This window comes from Phoenix dactylifera, unplaced genomic scaffold, assembly GCF_009389715.1.
Source record: "Phoenix dactylifera cultivar Barhee BC4 unplaced genomic scaffold, palm_55x_up_171113_PBpolish2nd_filt_p 000237F, whole genome shotgun sequence".
Classification (NCBI taxonomy): domain Eukaryota; kingdom Viridiplantae; phylum Streptophyta; class Magnoliopsida; order Arecales; family Arecaceae; genus Phoenix; species Phoenix dactylifera.
The window spans coordinates 503,746-527,723 of NW_024067736.1; the positions used below are offsets into that span (position 1 = coordinate 503,746).

At 37.3% G+C, this 23,978-nt stretch overlaps 1 protein-coding gene across 5 annotated transcripts; it reads right to left on the bottom strand.

Moving 5' to 3' along the window:
• Nucleotides 1-652: 652 nt before the first annotated feature.
• On the bottom strand, nt 653-18,749 carry LOC103696380 (probable protein phosphatase 2C 52). Of its 5 annotated transcripts, XM_039117510.1 has the most exons (10): nt 18,376-18,749; nt 17,652-17,943; nt 8,884-9,011; nt 8,694-8,792; nt 8,387-8,545; nt 6,285-6,371; nt 5,670-5,761; nt 2,780-2,854; nt 2,208-2,249; nt 1,100-2,100 (listed from the first exon to the last, which is right to left on the bottom strand). In XM_039117510.1, the coding sequence occupies exons 2-9, from the start codon at nt 17,921-17,923 to the stop codon at nt 2,226-2,228; spliced, it is 936 nt and encodes a 311-aa protein (XP_038973438.1). In that variant the 5' UTR covers nt 17,924-17,943; nt 18,376-18,749; the 3' UTR covers nt 1,100-2,100; nt 2,208-2,225. The 5 variants fall into 5 exon arrangements, with proteins under 5 accessions (XP_038973436.1, XP_038973435.1, XP_038973434.1 ...); XM_039117508.1 differs by lacking the exons at nt 1,100-2,100; nt 2,208-2,249 and adding an exon at nt 653-1,073; XM_039117507.1 differs by lacking the exons at nt 1,100-2,100; nt 2,208-2,249 and adding an exon at nt 653-1,093 and having other exon boundaries at nt 17,652-17,923; nt 18,376-18,748.
• Between the last annotated feature and the right edge of the window lie 5,229 nt (nt 18,750-23,978).

Here is a 23,978-nt window from a genome sequence, read left to right on the forward strand (position 1 = left end):
ATTGAACTCCTGCCCCTTAAATGGCAAGGGTACCAGTACCACCCAACCAGAGTCAACATAATGATCCACATTGAAAGCTAGGTATGGAGTCGCGACCAACTAGTATACTAGTATGTTCCATTGGTGGAGCAACGGAAACGATCCCATTCTTTATGGTGGAGGTGGAGCTAACGATCGCATACTTGAGATGCCCGCATGCATGCACACACACACACCGCTCCATAAAGCGTTTAGCTGATATTCCCATTTATGTTAGGGCAATGCTACACTCGGAAATCTCACTCAGCTTTCACCTATCACGGCTCACAATGCCGATTCAAAGGGAGCAATTGCATTGAAACAAATCGGCCGAGCAACTTTGAGCAACGACTCGAAGTAATAAAAGCATTTTCTTCCTTTCACCACTTTCCCGTCGCACATCCATGTAGGATTTTTCTTCTTGCCACTACAAGATTAAACTCGAGTTGTCCTTGTGTTGCTCTAGCAGGATGGCTTCGGGCGTCAAATATTCATCTCTGATGCATGCGAGACGAGCGCAGAGGCAAGAAGAGAAGAAACTGCTTCCCTATCTAGCACAGCAAATTGCAATTGCTCAGTGCATTCCAAAGAAATCCACTCAAACACCAATAAACATTTACACATGCTGGGCAACTTGAGTACAGGATCAATAAATCCTGGGACCAAAATGAACATGTACCTGATTTAATTTTTTTTAAAAAAAATGAAGACCCAGTGACCATCCGGCAATGTCCAGATGACTTGCTCGCTCACTTCAGCAAGGAAATATATTGACAAGCATCCCAAAAGCAAGTATGGTCACCACAACCAAAGGAACATACAAGCAGCCATCCGCCTTGCTATAATCGCAGGCATCCAGCTAGAGGTCCATACAGGGTAGATAATTTAAAATCAAAATATATCAATTCTGATCAGCTGCTGAAGGGGAAGGAGAATCTACATTCATTTTGTCATGGTGAAATCTTACAACAATGCATGTTATATTGTCGGCACTTCCACGTGCAAAGGCGGTCTCTGTCAGCTTCCGAGCTGCGGCCTCTGGCTCCTCTTCCATTCTTGCAAGTGAAACAGCATCCTAGTTAACCAGCATATAAATGAAAGAATATCACACAACAGCAAGATGAATAAAAAGAAATCCATGAAGAAGAGCTCGACGGTAAGAACATATAATCAAGTTAGCAACAAGTACGAGAATGACTCCAATGCGGACAGCTGATGGATGCACATGACACACTGAAGTTTTCATGCATCTTGACAAAGCATGATGAATACACCAAGAAAACTAACTTGACAATAAAATTAATGTAATTTTACACTTCATGGTCAAATTAATGATAGATACACATGCATTCATTCAGAAGGGCATACAATAGTACATAATAAAACCAAGAAAAATGAATAAAAGTAGAACAATGCATTGCTCCTCATCAAATCTGTATGCTGTTCTGTTAACAGCTCCCCTTTCATGGTAGGTCATATCTCTCCTATTATAGAGGACTCACAATGTTCTAGGACCACAATAGTTTGTGAAATGTTTCCCATGATTCCCTGTTCTATATGTTTTTTTCTCAAGATACCTCATTTCCATAACGCTTCCATCTGGGGTCAGTCTTGTTTTACATATATCTACTTCTGGTGAAAAAGACTTCTTAACTCCTCCAATCCCTACGTGGCAGGCCTTCCTTATGTGATGCCCCATACTGCTTGAACCCATGGCCCACAAATTCATATCTATTAACATTCATGCAACACATGCGAGGCCTCACTCAAGTTTCGTAGGAAATACTTTGCTAGAATCATCTCCCAAGACAAATTATTTCAAAAAGAATTTCATTACCAATAAAAATTTACAGATATGCTCTCTCTCTTCCCCTCCCTCCCTCCCCCCTCCTATTGCCATGGTGACCTATCTTCACATGATATATAAACAACAATTGACCTTCCACCTCTAAAGTGACAATTCCTCTACAGGCTATTGTCCAATCAAATTTTTTCATTTGGCCACTAACAACAAAATAATTGTCCAGCATTTCTGACCAGCCAGTCGCATGTTGTAATGTGCCATATAGCTGCAATCAGTTTCTGCATTAGATCAAACAGACAACCAAAACTGTTAAGTTGGAACATTTAGTAGCTTCAGAAGCAACTCTCTAACACAGTTGTATTAATATTTGCCGCAAGCCTACTACCCATGTTCCAACAGCAACTTAAACATGAAATTCCCTTGAGACCTGTTGCAAGAGCAAGCAACACAAAATGAGGTGAGTGGGAAATACAACATCCACAGCTTCTGCAGAAAAGCCAAAGGAATACGCCTGATAGCTCCAAGATATCTATAGACTACTGCAATTTAATTGTTAGCACCACCGTGACTGCTACTCGGCACCTGCAACAGGGTGGCTGATATCTTCTCTGAGATGCACCAACTTGTCAAAGATCAGACCAATAAATTTTAGATAGCTATGTCATCATAATATCGAGCACCAGCCTATGTCATAGAAGGACTTCAACAAACACCCAGAGTTTAATTGTAGTGACTTTCTGCCCTCTGCAACTTTCTCAACATAAGCAAGGAAGGAGACATACTAATTGTGATGTCTTAAACAAGGGAGGAAGAAATGCTAACTGCACATGAACAGGTGACTTCCTTATGTCCATGTCAATATTTATAATTCATACCTCAACTACAATATTTATGTAATAAAATAATATCTACAACACTTGTCATGGCTTATCAACATATTGTAAACGAGAAACTGACCTCATTTGGTACTACATCCCAAAGCCCGTCACTAGCCAAAATAAGGAGCTCCAATTCATCATTAACCTCTTGTTCCTGTAGAAATTGGTTAAAATAAAATAACATGTCTATAGCACATTACAATAATGCCATGATAAATGTTCACATTGTTCCAGAGTACATAAATATTCTTGCACATATGATAGTGTCAAATAAAGCAATAATACAATATTACATGCCAATTTTTGTTGAAAAAGCAAGGGCATAATTAATTGGAGTCAAAATGCTAAAGCTACTCATCTGTAAATCTTAGCAAATGTCTAAAGAACAAAAGAAAACAAGTTGGATTCTAGACTAACACATTAGTTTCCTAAGTAGGAAGGCAGCGTCTGCTATAAATCATTTTGAATTTGGAAATTGCTGCCCTTCATAAATGTAATGAGCAAATTGAGATTTAAAATCATATCAATAAGCGATGTGTTTTAAATGACTAAAGAGGCAATCCTCAATGATGAGTCATTTGAGATTTGGAATTACATGCCCGTCAGAAATGTATTAAACAGACTGAGATCGAAACATGCACCTAAAATCATGAGCTTTTAAGGGAACTACTTATGTTATACTCTTGGCACAAATATTGGCAAGAAAAAGGCATTTGGCAAGAAAAATGCATTTACACATCTATAATACCCAATACCAACAATCAAAAGCTCTTAGCTGGTAAACCAGCTAAAAGTTAATTGGTCTGGGAAAAATTCAATGCATGGCCAACAAATATAGGTGGAAAGATAAGATATAGTTATGTATGCTTTGCATACAACTTAGTAGTTTGATCATGTACAACTGAAAAATGGTGAAAGGATAGGACGTATAAAACATTGGCCACACTTTCTTCACATATAATCCTCTTCTGAAAAAATGGTCTGAATAGAGTTACAAACCAGGTATCTCAAGTGAGAGACCAACATGATGACCCATTACACCCAGACCCCTGTTTTTACATATTTATATGTACTCCTTAGGAACTTGTAGAAAATAACTAGCAAATGCGGGCTTGACTTTTCTACTAGAGAATCAAACCTGAAAAATATTTATAAAAGATATTAATAGAGCATATGTGATACAAGTTGGAAATTTATCAAAAGGAGCTCTAATGTAAAACCATTTATCTATCTGTCATAGTTAAATTTCTAAAGGGTCTCTCAAAAATTTGAAGTCTTACTAAGGTCTATATGCAGAAAAATCAAAAATCACCTGTACAATGTTAGTCTTACCGGCACAGATTTCATAAACTAACATGTCTATATTAAAGAATACATATATACATACATCAATACATATTATACACACAACAAGCATCTTCTGCCTGCTATCTAGTAGCCTAGTTATCTAGGACCAAATATTTTTTTAGTAAACAAGGTCTTCCACCGGTCCAATAAAATTGTAGATAGCAGAATGATAGCTCCTAGAAATAATTTATATTATTGTTTCAATTTGTGTTAATAACACATCAGTACATATATTAGTTAAGTGATTTATTGATTTTATTCTATGTAAGACATGGGGATATATAGTAGTTATATAATAGTTCTATAAACAACAAAAGCTTAAAAATTCAGTAAACAGGGAAAAGGGAATTGGCCCCTAATCTCTTTCATTCTGTCACCCTCAGTATCTCTAAGTAATGGTCCCTCTCGCATTTTCCTTTGTGTTTCTCTCTCCTAGCTGCAAAGCAAGTGCAGCAACCTATAATATGAGAGATGTCACATGCATGGCGCCGGGGGGGGGGGGTAATCAACGTGCACTGAACGCTTTTGCTATGTTATGCAATCAAGTGACTACAAGAACTTAGAATTTTGTAGGAGGCAGCATATAAAAAGCAAAAAGAAGGATTCTACATAGTTCAAAACTCTTTCTAGTTGGACATTTTAAGATAGTTAAGATTAAAATTTATAACTTCCAGGACACAGCATGTGCAATTAATGCACGTGTGATTCAATTGGAAGATGTATCTGATGGAAGGCTGTAGATCCATCAACTGACAAAATGTATCCATTGCCTTGAAAATTTTATATTGACATGAGCTGATAACTGTACTCCCATTTTTGGTTGATTGGCACCACATACATCACCAATGAATCCGTATAATTTATTTTGCTGCACAAAACATCACCCAAGGATTTGAGGTAGCTAGCAAGTGGGTTCTGGAACGAGCCTGGGTGCATACATATCCCCTTAATGGCCTTCCATTTAGTTCTTCATGCTGCAGGAGTAATTAATGCACTAAATACAGATAAGTGCTAATTATTTTCGAGACGTTAAAGAAGTGCATTCATAGCTACTGGATACACTTAGTACGCTTTGTCACTTTAGCAAAAGGTCTAAGATACTGAGAAGACGACATCATGTACCAATATGGAAGATGACATCATGTACCAATATGGAGTGACGAATACAGATACTAAGCAGTTTGACAGAAATAATAGACTAGAAAGGAACTTGCGACATTATTTCAATATCAAATCTCACAAATCTGAGAATAAACAAGAGAATAATATGATATGAGCCATCACTAATTTATTTATCAGTAACAATTTCCTCTTCAAGCGAAGGTACTCAAAGCAAAACCTTGGCCAGAATATCTGACTACTGGAAATAACATATATTGAAACAGACTTTTCCAGCTGCAATACATAACTATGATTTGTAGCATATGAACTACAGTAATTCAAGCGAGCACTTGAACTGTTATCACAGTGTTGGAAACATCAAACTGTCTGACCATTGCTTCGCATTGAGAAAATGGCAAAATGAGAAAAGGATATCCACTAAACTTTCAAGTATAACAAAGCAAGAAAGGTCACGTAAAAGAGCTAAAAGTTGATTTAGATTTCTCAATATGTTAAGATACCTGAATCTCAGGCTCTGCCACAACAAACTGTTTTAGAAGACGGTTTCCAAATGCACGTGACATTGCCAATACACCTGCTACCCTCCAAGTACCTGCCAACCAAAGCCCCCTAATTAACTAACAGTTACAATTGTGTGATCATTCAAAATTCTGAGTCTTTTCTTTCCAGATGTAATTAGCATGCAGAACAGGTTAAACATCCTAGCACACAGCAAATCAAGTGTTTAATGCTTTGGACAGAAAAGGACAATCAATTGTTTAATTCAATCTTCGATAATCAACAAGTAATTTTCAAGCTTTGCTTTGTTCCTCTACCTTAAAGTTCGATGCATGAGTTCTGTCAGTCACCTTATCATCTATACATTAGGAACAATATCTGATCCACCAGCTATTATCCTAGAAACAGTGGAAGCATAACAGCATAAAGAGCAAGATAAATACTTAACATGGTAGCTTGGGATGCTAATATTTCAAACATTGGTTGAACCATATTTTTTGATGATTCATGCTGGAAAAATGGATACTGTTACAGCATGGACCTTGAACAAATTGCAGACTTGAACTAACCAGAACCATGAGAAAGAAAGCATCATGGAGAAATGGAAGGAGACTTACCAGCCCACATTACTACTCCCCCGGCATTCTCAATTCTCTTGCGTTCATCACTTCTATTTGGCTTGTGGTCATCTGAGAGTGGAATTGCTACAACCAAGAAAAACAACGGACACCTCAGAAATTCTTGACTAATTATAGCATCCTGGACAGAGTATATGACATAGGCAAGACTAGATATAAGTTTGAGGAAGCACACATTAAGTTGTGAATAAATTCACCATAAAGAGGAATTATACAAATTGATAAGAAGAAAAGTGATCAAGCTTTAGGAAACATAATACATGAAAAAACTATGAAACTTACTTCACACAAACACAAAATTTTGATAAGCAAAATAAGCCTTAAATATGACAAATAAAGAAGGAAAAAAATGCAACTCAGAGAACTACTCCCTCCAAGTCTCAAACATTTCACAATTGTTTGGAAATGTCATAATGAACCATAATTGAGTATTCCAAAGATTATTTCTTAAATTTACCTATGTTCATTTTTTATAATTCATAACTTACACCATAGATAAAGATTAACAGAAAATAAACCTTATGCCAACCAAACAAGAAATATGTACTACCAATTTGCTGTTTATAAGATTTCTAATAGCACTACCATGTATTGAACATTGTGAAGTACTCTACAGAACAATTCATGGACAATTAAAACAAAATATTTTTATTATATACAACAGAGTTGTCCTAAAACACATGCAACTAGACCCCGTTTGGCCTTGCTTTTGGAAGACCAAAAATTACTTCTATGAGGGCTAGAAGCTCTTTTGGATGATTTTAAAATGTTTGGTAAAAATTTTGAAATAGCTTTCAAACTCCTCCAAAAACTGAAAACAGTCTACTAGGGAAAAGCTCCAATTTGGAGCTTTTGAACAAAAGCTCTACTTGAGAGGCACCGGAAGCTATTTCTTTTGGAGGGCAAAAGCTCGTCCAAAAAGACCAAAGTTCGAGTCCCAGCAATGAATATTTTATAAATTAATTTAAAATACTCTTTATTTCCATAACCATTTTTATTGATTTTTATACCATAATCATGCAATTAAATATTTTTAATTTATTTATTATATTATTAATTATTTTAGAATTGATAATACTTATTAATAATAGTTTTGATAGTACAATATAATAATGTTATAATATAATACAACAATAAAATTTTATTGTATTATGTTGTATTCTAATAATATTACAGTATTATCATCACTATTATTCTAACATCATAATTATATTATTATATTATATAATATTATCATAACACAATAATATTTTAGAAATATTGTTACATTCTATGAAATATAAAAATTTATTATGTATTATGTTATCTAAATTAAAATATCAAAATAAATATCTATAGATTAAGATTACTTTATAATAACAATTTTAGATAGTACAAATAATTAAATAACTGAAAGTACTATGCAATATCCTTTATTGTTATTTTTTAGTACTAAAAGTATTTTTTCAGTTTAGTTACCAAATACACGTTAAAGTTTTATGGCACTTCAAAAATATAATTATCAAACAACAGATAGTTTTTTTATTAGAAGCTCTACTAGCAATAGCATTGCTAACAAAAGCTCTATAACCTATAATAATATTAGACTGGGTCTTAGTCTTGTTGGCATCAATTATAATTGTCTTTAATAGAATATCAACCAAAACTAGGTACATCTAAAATATGGTAAGGAGTTTGAGAGAAAATTAACATAGCTTTTGAAAATAAGTCTCTAAAGCATGGTTCAATTTTCCATGCACTGGTATCCAGTATCCTGTAACCTCAATCTATATGCTGCCATGAAAGCAAGCCAGCTATGAATTAAGAAAACTTAAACAAATATCGAATTGGCAAGCTGTACCACAAATAAGAGGATGAGCTTTATGGTTCAAAATATGACAATCAAGGTTTGAATCATTTCGGCTCAAAATCACATTAACCCTCTCTGTGAATAGTGAGTTTTTTTACAAGGCAAAACATTGTCCTCATGCAAGTAACATGAGATGCTGTTATTATCTTTTATCACCCATCAAGAATTGCTGGATGATACATATTCTTGCAAAAAACAGATCAACAGTGATTGTCATCTATGAAAAAAGCACCTTTTCCTGCCTTTGATACAACAGTGCGTGAATCTCCAACATTTGCTACATATAAATGGTTGCCAACCAGAACAGCTGTTGAAGCGGTAGAACCATCATCTCTCAAAGTATTGCTTTCAGCATCCAGGAAGTCTGAATCAGTTTTTTGATATGTTTCACCTGCAGAATACCCCCCAAAAAAATACAAAGCCTCTAATCAATTTCTTACTACATAACAGTCATGTATGACACCCAACTAGAAAATATTATTATAGAGGTGTAAAAAACTGTAGCCAGTTTCAACAAATCTTTATAAAGTTGAAAGTACTTATAGCAAGTTTGGTATCTGTCATAAACTGGGGGTGCTTCATGAGGTTCTCGAATAAGTGCTGCTTCAGATATTCAGCAGCACGTGAACCGCCATGACCTGCGCTGCCAAGTCATCAACAAGAATAAGAGGTAGGAAAAGAGGATACATAAAATAAAAGAATTGAATATCAATAGAAAGAAAATCAGACCATCAAATATGCCGAAGAGATTAATTGTTTGTCCATCAATTTTAGATGATTTTACATCATAAAAGTCCTCCATAGTTGCCCTTTTTCCCCTGAAGCTTGAATATCCACAACTCAATTTTCCATCCTTGCTGTAAGGAAAATAATACATAAGGCCTAGTTTGCATCATTCCAGAAGTGTAATATTATATAAATGGGCATCCAGCTAGTTTTTCATCATCCTAAAAAAAAGTTCCAGCTGGAAACCAAAATGACAACAAAACTTGCCCCAAGTATTTTAAGCAGGCATCCATCTGGTTAAAACAGGATGATAATACAGTTCAAAAGTCTCCATGAGGACATTCACAGACTACTATTCTGGTAAGATACATCAACGCAAGCTGCTTTTAGCCAAGGGTTTCAATTTTGTGCACTGTATACAACACTGCAAGATACTGTGCCAGGTCAAATGCCCATCTCAGCAAACAGGCCTTTGTATCATTCCAATGTCAATTGGCACAAACTGGCATAGACCACACAAACGCCAGCACGCATACACAATACAGAGATACAGAATGAAGACCATTGTACATGTATGTGGTGCAGCATACTGTGCCAGTCATATATCAAATGTCCAACTCAGCAAACAGGCCTTTGTATCATTCCATGTCAATTGGCACACACTCGCATGGACCACCAGCAAGCCTCCATGATACAGTGATACAGAATAAAGATGACTGAACAGTACCCATATGTGGCCAATGTGTATCTTACAATATACGTTCAAGCCAGTGCAGTATAAAATTATGATTTTTTCCTTCATTATAGTAATTTAACCGTGCTATCGTAGTTTCCACGCAAGAAGGATCTTTCACAACACTAAAACCAGCCAGTTACTTGCTTAGTAATTAGCAGCCTTACCATCTTTGCCTGATATTCTTCAATATGCATCTCCTGCCCAACCATCATATACAATGACATGTTAAGTCCTCCTACCATGCTATTTTGCAAATCCTTCTACAGAAACCTTAGTTATATTTTGCATTACGTAAGCAAGGGTTTTTTTAAGGTATAAAAATTGCCAACATAATTTGGATCACACTGGGGAGAAGTTCCAGTTTTGGATATGGAACATGGCATTGTGGCATTTTTTTTTTTTATTAAAAAAAATACCATGAAGGACGCATCTGGTAAGGCCTATAAAAAGCATTTTTGCATAAGAAGTTTTTGCATTGGCTTTTAGGCTTAACATACAGGTGAGTAAAACCAATACAACTTGTCAAAATTTAAAGTTTTTTAAATATGACTAAGATCTTGATCTTTGTATCACCTCATATCAAGGTTTAAAACACTACCAATTTGTACCATATCGGTACCTTACTAGGACTATATGGCACTATACTAACACATGGTGTGCTTATCCATGAAAGGACAACAGCATAGAGGTGAAAATCATGACTGCTACAATTTTGGTGTTTTTTTCTTTTTCTTTTTTTTTTTTTTTTTTTGGGGGGGGGGGGGGGGGGGGGGGGGGGTTGGAGGGTGTAGAGGCACCTTGTTGGTATGATTTAGTACAATCAGTACTAGCTGGGGCACACAAGTACTTAAATTCTTGTTTCATATACACTAGCCATCGCATAAATCAAAACAAACTCTTTTACTATTCCATTGCATTTGAAATTTTAGATGGCAAGGTTTGCCATACTAGTTGGTATCGTACCGTACCAGACGAAGCGTACCATATCCGTACCAAACTGGTACATGCTGAACCTTACCATACCGTACTACATACCACAACCATAATAGAATGGTATCGGTATGAGGTCCAATACCGAGACAGTAAACTTATTAGATGGTCTATCTTAAAGACTAAAAAATATACCTTGTTAAATGGTCTAACTTAAAGCCTAAAAAATAGCAGATCGAATGCTCAATTGGCAAATCAAACTGTTCATGTAATATCAAAGGTACTTGTTAGCACTCTTTTACAAGAACAGCTGCCTAAACAATGCAAGCAATTGCATACAATTAGGCTGCACCAGTTGAGGCCCAACCACAAGCGGCCCCTACGCCAGGATTGTTCTTTTGGCAGAGCCACAAAGCCATATAAATTAAAAATAATAAAACTTATTTCCTAATAAAATATGCAAGAAATTATTTGTCTTTTTTTATTAATTAACGCATTGAGGGGGATAGAGGTAAAAACAATGTTAGTGATACAAGACCAATCTATTTGAGAGCACCTCGATTTCACTCCAATTACTAGTGTACTAGAAGTCATGATATATTTATATAAAATGAAATATTTGACCAAACAAAGAATCTATACAAGTTTCAAAAAGATGCAGGATTAAGAAAAGTATTTTTTGTGCCATCATCAATATGAATGAGGCAATGTTATACATAGTATGGCCACGGCAGAAAATAATATTGAGAGAAAAATCCAGGGGAAGACAAAAGTTTAGCTTTAGGAAAGTAACGAGAACCAAGCAGTTGGGTCTACCACATACAATGATAGTACAATGAGTATTCAGCATCCATAATCATCTATAGCCAATGGGATTTATTAATTTTAGAAATCAAGTTTCCTGTCATGACTAGAAGCATTTTATATTTTAAAATTATTAGATCAGTTTAAATCTAGAAGAGATTGAGCAGAGAGGCTGTGGAATAAGGAAGGAGAAACTGGGATGCACCAATTTGAATATATAACTGCAAGAACAGGGGACCCATTTGATGTGGATTAGTGTTACAATAGAGTGGCTGTGTTTTAGAAACAAGTAATTAATATACAAAAAGGTTGCTTAAGGAGTGTTTAGTACCCCTTTTTTTTTGTTGTGGGTGGTGGGGTGGGGTTGGGGGGGTGGGGGAGGCGGGGTGATGGGCATTCCAAACATATATGCTGGCCAACCTCCTAGTATGATACCCAAGTGGCTTGCATAGTCCTCGGCAACCAAGGACCGACAGCTATGTTTTCAGGAAGGTTGGGTTATTAGGTGATTTAGAACTTAGACGCATAGATTTTAAGCCCATGCATTCCTCATTGACACCCAAACAACATAGTTATAACTTACAAGCTTCCCTAATCCATATTTAGGTGTTTATTTCTTGGCTCACTAATCAATTGATCACTATAATATAGCTCTTTGTTGCATTAACTTACATTATTGAGCATGTTTTCTTTTTAATGATCAAAAAATTTTACTGAGTGATGTGTATAGATAATTTGTAATTTTACTAGTTAACATGTTACACTAAAATGTCCTTCCCCAAGTTGTTCTTCCAATGTTTTAGGTACTGCATGTTGTGCTTGTGCCAGGCAAGAGCAGACTTAGCACATGCTGCTGTGCCTCATTCCTTGCCAACAATTGGCACAAGCTGGCACATTAGTGGCATGGGTTGAGCTGCAAAAACACAGTTTGACATTGATGAGCACAGTCATTTTTTGTCTCTATTTTTCAATTGGGGCCCTTTACACTTATATCTGGTGTTGTTTAAAGTTGTTTCATGTATTGGAGCAATAATTTCAAGCTACATATGGTGTATATTTGTATCCTAATTTATTTCCATTCTTTCCAATGAATTTCACTAATGATATCTAATTTTCTAGTTATTTTTGTACATTAATGAATTTAATGAATTTATGCATGCCTTGTTTGGTTCGCACTTCCCACAATAACTTTGTCTAGAATATTTGAAATGAAAAACCTAAGGTACTTATTCTTCTATAACTCAGATAAGAATCTTCTGCCCAAAGCAGCCAAATAATTTTATTCAGGTTAAAGAGGAAAAAACACCTAAGAAGTATCTTCAGCTTTTGGATCCCAAAAGTGCCTTTCACTTTTCTTGCTTTATATAGGTGGATAAAAAGTTGTTTGGCTTACTAAAGCTGGAAAACCAAATTTTATTCAGGTTTATTTCAAGCTATTTATGGCATTGCCCTCTTGCTTAAATGCTAGCCAGTCCCTGACCACTCATGTACCACAACCAACACCGGAACATTGCAAGTTAGTTTAATAGTCCTTGACAGTGCCGTTAGTACTAGTTTAATAGTCCTTGACAGTGCCGTTAGTACATTACCGTTCCAAAACAAAGTATGAAACCAGAAACAGTATGGATGTTGGGACACCAAAACCATCCATACCAATATGTACCGGTTAAATAAGTCCATACAAATACATACCTATGATAGCATAAAACCGCAGCGGTCATTATTGATGGTTTGTCTTTCCTTTTTTTCTTTTGATGCTGTCGATTTTAGTATGTGCTGTCAGTACCAGACCATACCATAGCATTCCATTTCGATGGAAAAAGCGAATGGGGGTTGGTACCGGTATTAAAACCTTGATATTTTAGAAATTGAAGGACCTACAATTTATTTCAAATTTTAGAAAACCTGAACAAAAGTTTCAAATTAGGTTCATTCAACATATATTCTAGTTAGCCATTTCAAGTATGCAAGTAAAGCACTACAATATTTTGGCACATACTACAAAGATATTCATGCAAAGCATGAATACTCTTCTAAAGAGGCAGTAAAGTTATTGCTAGACATGCTGGATTTCATGCAAGCTTTGATCGATTTCAATATAGGGGTGTACTGGTCATGTCTCGGTAATAGTGCACATAATGGTATTTTTCTTGTATCTACTCATTGTTTGCTAATACAGGGTGGTATAACATCGTACCAATCTATGTGGGGTAGGGGTGGCAATCAGGTTGGGTCGGACATAAACGGGTCGGGTCAGAAAAGCATAAACCTGAACCCGACCTGTTTAATAAACAGGTCAGTCGGGTTCGGATTTATGCTTTCTGACTCGTTTAACCAAATATTACTGTAAATAAGTAAATACTAAATAACCAGAAGAAAAAGAGGCCGACTTTTTGCCATTTTGCGGAAGGGGCGCCATCGTTGTGCTTCCCTCGTCCTCCCCACCGGGAAGCTTATCGTCGCTCCTCGCCCCGCTATCGTCGACCCCTTCCTTGATCTTGTCCCCAACCAACCCTCCGACCTCGCCCCCATCCTCCAGAAACCTGATCTCCTTCCTCGGCTCGGCGGACGAGGAAGAGAAGAAATTCGGAGACACTCTCGGCCTTGTTCCTCGGTGCCCTCCTCCTCCTGGCGGCGGTCGACCTCTCGGCCTGGACTATCGGGTTCGCCTGTGCTCGCCCCTTCCGTACTCCGCTACGGAGTTCCGGCATCCTTCATCCATCCAACCTCATGCCGGAAAAATCCTATATTTTTCGGATTCTCCAAACCCTATCTCGCCGACGAGGAAGAGAAGAAATCCGGAGAGACTCGAGCGACAACGACGAGAGAGCCGATCGGGCGTCACGATGTGTTCCGATCGAAGATTCGATGATAAAAAAATGATTCGATCGCCTCTTTGGAAGGATCAGGGGGCTAGGATTCCCGTGCGGGGGAGAGATTGGTTTGCAGGTGACGATGAACAGAGGAAAGGCTGAAAGGGGGAAACTGTGGCCGTGATTCATAAGGGATACCAGATATGGATTAGAAAATTATTTAATATCTATAGGTTAAACGGGTCCAACAACTAAAACCTGTATCCGACCCAATTAATAAACAGGTTAAACGGATCAACCTGTTTACGACCCGAACCTGCTTAGGCCAAATCCAAACCTGTTTATGGCGGGTCGAACACGGGTCGGATTGGCAGGTCGGGTCATATTTTGCCATCCCTAATATGGGGGAAGTGGACCAAACTGTCAGATGAACAAACTATTTATGAGCAACTTATATTCAGTGCCCAAATTTTGACATGAACTTGACTTGCTCATTATGGCTAGCTCAAGCTCGACTTGACTGAGCTGTGGGCAAAGGAATAGAGAGAAAAAATGCAGGGATGGGGAATGATCCGATATGTGGAATTGACTAATGCATTAGGCACATGCAATGCACATGAAGAGAAGAGTGCATGGCTATAGACTTATGTAGTTTGAGTTCTTTTTCCTCTCGAACCGTATCATTTTTAAATCACCCCTACTTTTGCTTCAATGACATTATTTCTTATTTAGTAGTAGAGAACTGAACCAAATAGTGTATCTTCTATAAAAGGGAATATCAACAGAATGACACTCTAGAACAGGCAGCTCATGGCCTTTGTGTCATAATAATAAACATCTAAAATTCAAAAATGTGATGTTTCCATTCATGGTCAACTAAATATAAGACACCAACAGTTCTAATCATATCATGCATGAAACAACATTAGCATTTCTGATTAAACTGGATTATGCCCAACTAGAATTAATAAAACATACTACAAGTATTTATACTCCTCACTTTAATGCAAAAGAGTGGTGTTAGTCCTTTCTTATTTTGGTGATGTAGATTAATCATATAAAGATTTAATACATTCACCATGACTGGCATGTCAGTTAAGTACAATCCTCAAGGTATGCCATACCATACTGAATCAGACAGTACGGAGCTTATCATACTATATCGGTTCGGTACTTGTACATGGTACAGGGGGCGTACCGACGTAGTAATAGGATGGCATTGGTATGGAGCCTGATACCGAGACGATGTACCTTAACTATCCTTCTAGAAAGGATTTTCAAGACCTCTCATCTCTAGAAAACTAATCTTGGAAAAAATAACCAATATACAATTTCTAATGAAGACAATCACATAAATAAGATTTATCAAATTTCAGTGCTTCTTATGAACAACCAAAAAGATAACGTGACCACATAAAATTCTTCAGCTCCGCAAGGCATCCATCTTAATGCAATATATATTCAGCATACAGCATATAGGGGCAAATAGCAAGCTCGTCATGGAGATGTTTTTAAATATTTGGCATGCAACAGGAGAAGGTATCCATAATGATTTTGAATGAGCATCCTATAAAACATTTCTAAGTACTAAATAGGTTAGTGCACAAGTTACAGAATCCAACACAAGTTCCTGAAGAACAACTTTTAAGTTTTGAAAACACACATATACCCCTAATGATCACTACATGTGATGATGCAATCAAGATTCCATACATAGCAACTAGTGGCTGTTGCTTATTCCATAATCAATAATTTAAGTCTTGGTGATGTATGGTAACTAAGTGGACCTTAAATTTGATAAAGTTCAGATATCTTATCTCCTCCTTTTTGCTTTGGCAAAAGTAACCATAGCATGCCATGCTAGTCCATAACGATGCATATCGGTCCTGAAGGGTACATGGTATGAGGAGTGTACCAAGTATCAGTACATCGAACTAACCCTATACCGAGCGCACCTACACCATACCTAGATGGTGCCGATACAGGGTCCAATACCAAAATTGCGAACCTTGAAAATTGGATGCTGTCGTAATTGGTCCTTATCTCTCACTCAGCGCCCAAAGCTCAACTTCAAGTCAAGGTCTTCACATTAGCTGAGATCTTAATTTGTACCGGTATTGGCCTCTTGCCAATATGATACACACACACATACATACATACCTACATATATATATATATAGAAAATCTCGGCTCCGAGCATCTCAGCAATATAAAACAAGAAATCCCAACATATCAACCAATATCTTCCAATCAATTTTTACTTAAAACTGATTTTTTAGTTGATAAATCTCAAAGTCATTGTCTAAAAATAGTTATTAATCCTAGATTTACATAGAAGCCAAGGTTTTGTTATCTTGGTTCTAAGGCATTGGCTGAGAGCTCAGAAATCTCACACCTCTCCAAATTTTCCCACCTTACAAGCTCAAGCTGATATAACCCAAGATCTTGGTTCATATCTCAGTCACCCATTGAGATGACCAAGATCTCGGCTTTTAAAACCTTCAGGCTAAGGTTGACCTATCTTCTCCTTCCATCCAAGATTTAGCCCTACTTTTAGATTCTTTCTTTATTAGCTTGGTATTTGGGCACATCAATACATGTATACTACTAAAGGATGATTACTGAATGTATCTGGCCCATTCTGCCAGAAAAATCCAAAATCATATGCCTTGTACATGTCCAGTTTAAGCAACTTCACCATAAATATGATTGTGTTGTCTCATGACAAAACCCCGATCATATGTATCAAACACTCTATGTACATGTACTGAAGCACGATTGTTATGTCACCATTCCAGATATCTGATCGCATCACCAATAACAATTAAGTTAGCCAGTTAGCCATTTATCGTACATTAAAAACTCATAAAAAATCATATCTAAAATAACCACATTCCATTTGATGCTCCATTAGCCTTGATGTTTACCAACCCACTTCATGAAGATCCTGTTCAACAGAACCTTCCATCTTATCAAAATCAATTTGCATGCATGCATTTTAGAGGAACAATAAGTTAGTGGACAGTCATCAGAAAAATGAAGCATCTTGAACCACCAGTGCTCTCACACAAAGCTTTGCAAAGGCCTGCCATAATGCAGAGGTGGATGGAATATAAATGCTTGAACCATGCGCTCCCCTAGAATAAGAATTAGATAGCACCCATATAACAATTGATTTGAGCAACATGCGCACAGCCACCCTAAACCCTGCTTTTTTTTCCCATGTGTTGAAAGTAAAGTCTTAACAATTTTCAAAACATAAATCAACAAATAGAAGAGCATCAAACAAGTGTTAGAGCACAGAGTCAATCACTTTCAGCATTAGATACTGACAAATTTTCCAAATTTAAAGATTGAGGAGCGTTAAATAGGAGTCGGAGGAGGCGCAAAAGCAGATCGCTTTCAGCATTGGAAACCAATAGAGACAGAGATCAACAATCTTGGAAATGAATTAAGTGCTTTAACTAGAGTCATTTCAAAACCCATACCTTTTCCATCCTCCACTGACATAATCACCATCTTGGACGTGATCCTTTTCAGGCAAGACATTGGTGGCAGCTCCAGCTTCTGCCACAGCACCTGAGTCCACCATCATCTTTAGGATTGCCCTAAATTTCCGGGGCTTGGGAGGACGCCTCACGCCCAATCTTGGAACTAATTTCCACCCCGGACCCTCGAAATTCCCCTCCCCTGCGGATCTTGAATCGCTCAGATTCCCCACTCGAACGATGACATTCCTTAGGCCAGCATTGCATACCATCTAAAATGGTAGAAGACGACCTATGCCAGAATAATCCGTGATAAAGAAAAAGAACAAATAAAGCAAAGATGAATCCAACACAAAGAACCGATCTTTTCAGGTGAAAACTGAAAGCCAAGCTACCGGAAACGGAAAGCAAAGATGCCTTCATTCCTGTTTCACCTACCAGAAACAGAAAAGAGAGACGCTTCCTTTCCTGTTTCTATCCCGAACGAGATCTTTACGCCGATCGTTCTCATGCAAATGATGAACAAAAACTAGAAGCCCGGGGGACAAATTCAAGAAAAGGACAAAAAAGGGGGAACAAACAAAAGTATTTAAAAACAATATGAAACTTTACAAGAAAATACAAAAATTTATCAATGAAACGCGAAGATCTAGAGCAAATTAACAATCAAGAAACCTCCGATCCTAGCTACGTTTAAAAGATGGAGATTCCAATCAACTCGAACCTCTTCCTTTTGTTGATTTATAGCAACAACCAGGAAAATCGGATTAGATTCTGACGCGACGATCCTCCAGGATTCCAAAAGCGGAGACGGATCGCAGGATTGAGCGCGAACACGAACGCGAATGGGCTCTCGGTCTGGATAAACGGATTCCGTGATGCGAAATCGGAGAAGTACAAACCCTAGAGAGGAAGGGGATCTCTCTTCAGGTTCCTCTTCTCTAAGCTCAAATGATTAGATTGCTCAGAGAGAGATTTTAAAAGGGGGACATGAAGAGAAAGACGGTGAGAGAGAAAGAGTGAAGAGGCGCCTGGTTTTGGTGGGCTGGCACGAGGAAGAGAGAGAACGTGGCGGTCGCATGCGTCCCGGCTTGGATGTCGTCACCGCCCTCTCGTCTTTCTATCGTGGAGACCGGTAAGGTATCTGGCTATGACCGATACCGACTTACCGATATGTTGGTCCCCCGAGGCTTCCTTTAGGATTGAGATAAGCTGTTAAAAGCCCGCAGATGGAAGTGTAAAGGTCTCCCGTCAGGATGAGTCAGATCCAATCAAGGATGAATTCTAAGTCCAGGTGGCGTCATGTCAATTTTTGTATGGCCCAAATATTATGAAATGCGAAGAAACAGACGCAACCTTCGTAGATGACAGCCACGCCATCCCTCCATAAGAGATATCGCTTTTCTTCCTCAACAATAGATAAAAACCATCCATCTATAAAGTAGACAATATGATAGCTATCCACAATAACACTGTAGGTGCAAATATTACACCATAAAGAATCTAACTTAAAATATGAAACCTCATACAGTTAACGAGTGGTTTTGATTTTGTTTGAATTTATTTTGCCATCACATGTTTTTTTTCGATTCTAATATGATCTACACTGAATTGGTGATTGAGTTTGCGAAGAAAGCTATTAAATATGTTATTGTGTGCTAACTTTCGGCATGGGCGACTGACTTGTTCATAATAGGGTGAAATAAAATATCTACTGAATGCCACAATTGGTGCTCCATAGACCTTATAAAGCATTTAAGTTGGATGGAAATGGTTGTGCAATGTGGAAATATGGACAAGGTCGCCCATTTGAGTCAGCTTGAGAGATTGTAGAGAAAGAGCATGAATAAAAGAAATTTAATATATAATATCAGATGAAAATTAAAGATTCAAAATAAAAACTAAAAAGGTGTAACATATGTCAGATATATAAATGCAACCAATGTTCACTTTGAAAACTAGAAAATGTCCAAGGAATTAATGATGCTAGGGTTGTATTTATTTATGAGTTATGACAATGCTTGTGATTGAATATCAATAACCAACTTAAAAGATTGTACTGAAATTATTATACAAAGAATGTGCAGACAATTTGGATAAATTTGAGATAAAATTTTGACAACTAAAATCAAAGCATGCATATTTTTATGGAGTATGATGTTTAATATATGATTCTCTAAAACTTAATTGCACAGAGGACTTGTCTAGTTAGCATGGATAGGTATGTTGAGTACTTAAAACTAGGTAGTAAAGAGATACTTGTTTTCAATTTTAAAGTGTACATAAACTAACACTTTATTTCAAATACTTGATGAATTACATTATAGTGTTTTAAGTGGAAAAAAAATGAAGTTGGTTTGGTATTAGTTCCATGTGCTTTGACCTTGGAGTGGTTTGATTTGGTTGGTGGTGCCTGACTATTATATAAATGGTCATATTTCTTGCTTCTAAATCTATAGTCAAACTTGCTTACATTCATACAAATATTTTAAAAATTAACAATATGTATTAATTATTTCAATCACGAGTATGAACTAAAATATATTTGTACGCACAAATTTATGCAATCATTTTCTGGACTCCAATAACCTAATACCCTGCACCACTCTGTATAAGAAAAAAAAATCTTAAATATTGTCACATGTTATGTGTCATGATATTATTTAGATGGCACTCGCATCCAAGAGATTGTTGCATGGATATTTTCCTATTTTGAATGGCTTGCAAAAAAGAAATCCATCTATTTACTCCTTTCTCATATCAATTATTTCTTTTCAAGTAAAAGTTGTCAAGAGAATGCAATAATACTCTCAAAAGATTTAATATAAAATATGTTCCAACGACTACATTGAAGCTCACCGCAGCATGGTCTGATGACGATGTGGCAGTTAACCTGCTTCTCCAGTCTCCGCTGAGGTGTTAAATTATTGATGGTGCACCAGTTGCATTTGCTTGATGACACTTCATTAAATGCTATGTCCAAAGACTCGTTCCCCAACCCTGCCGTCCTCGTTTTTATATTCTTCTACCATCCAATCAGGAGATTCCACGTTCATGCGAACATCCGCGAATCTAACCGGTTGAAGTACACGAGGTTGCTTCCTCGTACTTTGCTTTTCGACACTCCCCTGTTGCAAGGAAACAGCGGATCAGCCCGTTAGATACGCCACTTACAGTGAATCATAGGTCGTCCGTCAGATGTCGCACATCGGAAGATGGCGTGGAATCAAGCACCAGAATAGAAAGCAACAAGCGGATTGTGTGGCTGCGGAGGTGTAACGTTGCGAATCCTCCTTGGTTCCAGCTTAGGTTTTTTTTTATTTATCGGCTCCTCACATTAAACATAGATAAGTATAGCCAAAAAAATTAAAAATAGAAAACATGCCAATCAGCAACTATGTTGGTCTCCCGATACACATGCGTGGCCCTAAAAGAGCCACAGTCTCCTGCCATCCGCTGTATGTCACGGAGAAAAAACTACAGAGATTCGGACAGTAGCGGTAGGAGTATATGTAACGGGGGCTTCCTCCATAAATAAGAAACAAGTATGCTTATAAGAGCTTCACTGGCTCCTGCTGTAAGGTATCTTATAAAATAATCATCTTTCTTCATGAATGTGGAAATAATGAGGAGAGAGACATCCATTTAGTGAATTGGATCTCAGAGACAAATTAGGATGCAAAAACAAGAGACTTCTAAACAACTCATGGGTGCATGGCTAGCTAGTCAATTAGTTGGTCGATTGCCTTCATGAATGATACATAAATAAGATTAGTACAACCTCTTTGGTTCCAGCTTAAGGTTTTTTTTTTTTTTTAACATCGGCTTCTCACACTAAGCATAGATGAGTACAACCAAAAAAATCAGAAAAAAGAAGTTGGCTAAGCGAGTAAGGAATATTCATCTGGTTCACCCAAAAAAATCCTTCGAGTGTTATGCCGCATAGAAGGCTACCCAGTTAGCGGCTGTGTTGGCCTCTCGTTACACATATGTGACCTTGAAGGAGCCACGATTCTCTATCATTCGCTGTATGTCATTGAGCAAGGACTGCAGAGATTCGGACAACAGTGGTAGGAGTATATGTAACAGGGGCTTCCTCCAGAAATAAGAAACAAGTATGCCTCTAAGAGCTTCACTGGCTCCTACTGTAAAGGTATCTTATGAAATAATCATCTTTCTTGGCGAATGTGGAAATAATGGGGACAGAGACATCCCAATTAGTGAACTAGATCAAGTGAGGAGACAAATTAAGATGCCAAAACAGAGACATCTGAACAACTCATGGGCGCATGGCTAGCTAGTCAATTAGTTGGTTGATTGCCTTCATGAATGATACATAAATAAGATTTTTCATAAATTGCCTGATTATGATAGTTTTGTGTTTTAGTTTATCAGAAGAAAAAAATGTTCTAAAAGTCAACATTGGTTGATATGATGAAAAAATAATCGCTAAAAGATTAAATAAAGTACAGTATGATTTCATCCCCATCTATGATATAAAATCATCTTTTATTTGATAAATCAAAGGTGATTTTATTAATGAAATCATCTTTTATTTATGGCTATCATAAATTGCCCCATCATGTGCTGGTCTATGCAATAACATTGGAGGTTAAGAAACCTTCATTATTTTTATTTTATAATTTTTTTTTTGAAGATATACTTCTCAAATCTTAGCTATTTTATCAATTTTTTTTTTCATAGAGATTGGAGCAACATTTTAAATAACAACCTTATGATTATCATAATTATTATAATTATATAATAGTTTCAATCACCCCATAAATTATATACAATAATCGATGAAAAAAATGCTAGATGTTGTAGTGAATAAAAGCTATTATTCTTACTCATTCCCTTTTTTCCAAATAAAATGTTATATTTAGTCATATTTTAATTAGAATTTTCGTTCATAAATGGTTGTATAAAAGAATAATATTTTTTTAATTTCATAAAAGGTCAGGGAAAGATGCTGCCATTATTTCCTATTATTATTTATAATTTTATAATGCAGTTGTAATAGCCATAATTATTATTAAACTATTCAAAATTTCAAATGCTTCTTTTGAAACAAATAATCACAGGCACAATTATCATAATGGCCAATAGCAGCTTCGGGTCTGTTATATATAACAGAACAATGTATCATTCAATGCGTTGGTTTGTGCAAAGAATTACAATCTCTTGTTACTTTGTTATTAATTAATTCAAAATTATTTAACTAAACTATTTCATCAAAATACTCTTGTGTTCATGCAGGTCCGTCTCAATCTACCGTTTGCCACGGGGATGTCTCACGGAAAAGTCGAGAACCGGGGTGCACGCAGAAAAAGAGCCGAAAGCCCAAAGGCTGCTTGCTCACCTTTCACCATCATATGCCGCCGGAACATCCTACAGCCGTTACCTCCCCTCTCAGTCTCTCTCCATACAAATATATCGGTCCCCCTTGGTCGCCGGTCGCCAACAATGAAAAGTGGCCGCCGGTCGCTGATATATTGGATGATGTTACAGAAGTATCGGGCTATTCAGACCACGTTCTTTTTTCGAAAGATAAATTAAAGTTGATGGTTGGATCGTCTTATTCGCTGCTCAGCATTTTGCAGTATTTTTATAAATCCAGTCGTCTTCAATTTTTTTTTTACTTTTTATGGCTTTTCAAGGTATCTAAAAAAGAAAAGAAGTTTATCAGGTTATCTATGAAAAGGGCTTTCACTGGGCTTCTTTCTGAAGATATATTAGGCCTTAAGACGATCACAATCACAACTTATGGGGACAAATAAACGAGGGCAAACAGAGATACGAAAGTAGAAAGCTAACCGGAAAAGACCCAATAGTGTTGTAGCTGGCTGTCCATTATCGGCCGATGGTAATGATGTGCAAACGAAAAAAATAATAAAAAAATAAAAAATAAAAATAAAAAATAAATGGAGAGCCGCGGCCCCCAGGCAAGGGCATCGTTAGGCCCCGCCGCTGAGGGCTGCGAAAATACCTCCCTTTGCTCGGCATGCAGCTCGGTTCTTGTTACAGCCACACGGGCTGTGGAGTCAGATGATGGCGGCCAGATATGGCCGTGGGGGCTCAGAGGCGGCACGGAGAGCGCGACGAGTCTCCTTCATGTGGCGTGAGATTGGGAGGTATTTGCCGACGGTGTCAGCAAATACCAGGTGGCTGATTGGCGATGGGCGGAGTATTGATGTGACTGCGGACCCATGGGTGGATACTGTTCCACTGAGGTGCTGGCCGACCATGATCGATGCTGAGGCAGTGGAGGGGTTGCGGGTCTCCGATCTTCTTGCCCCAGGAGAGTCAGCATGGGATGACGCTAGG

What these genes read in the sequence shown, in the direction of transcription:
- LOC103696380 (XM_039117507.1), bottom strand. Translation starts at nt 17,923, where the DNA reads ATGGTATGCAATGCTGGCCTAAGGAATGTCATCGTTCGAGTGGGGAAT. An exon ending in TCTCTTCGGCATATTTGATG is followed by an intron (nt 8,793 to 8,883) that starts GTCTGATTTTCT and finishes TTGGCAGCGCAG; the next exon opens with GTCATGGCGGTTCACGTGCT. An exon ending in GGGAGTAGTAATGTGGGCTG is followed by an intron (nt 5,762 to 6,284) that starts GTAAGTCTCCTT and finishes TTTGGTTGGCAG; the next exon opens with GTACTTGGAGGGTAGCAGGT.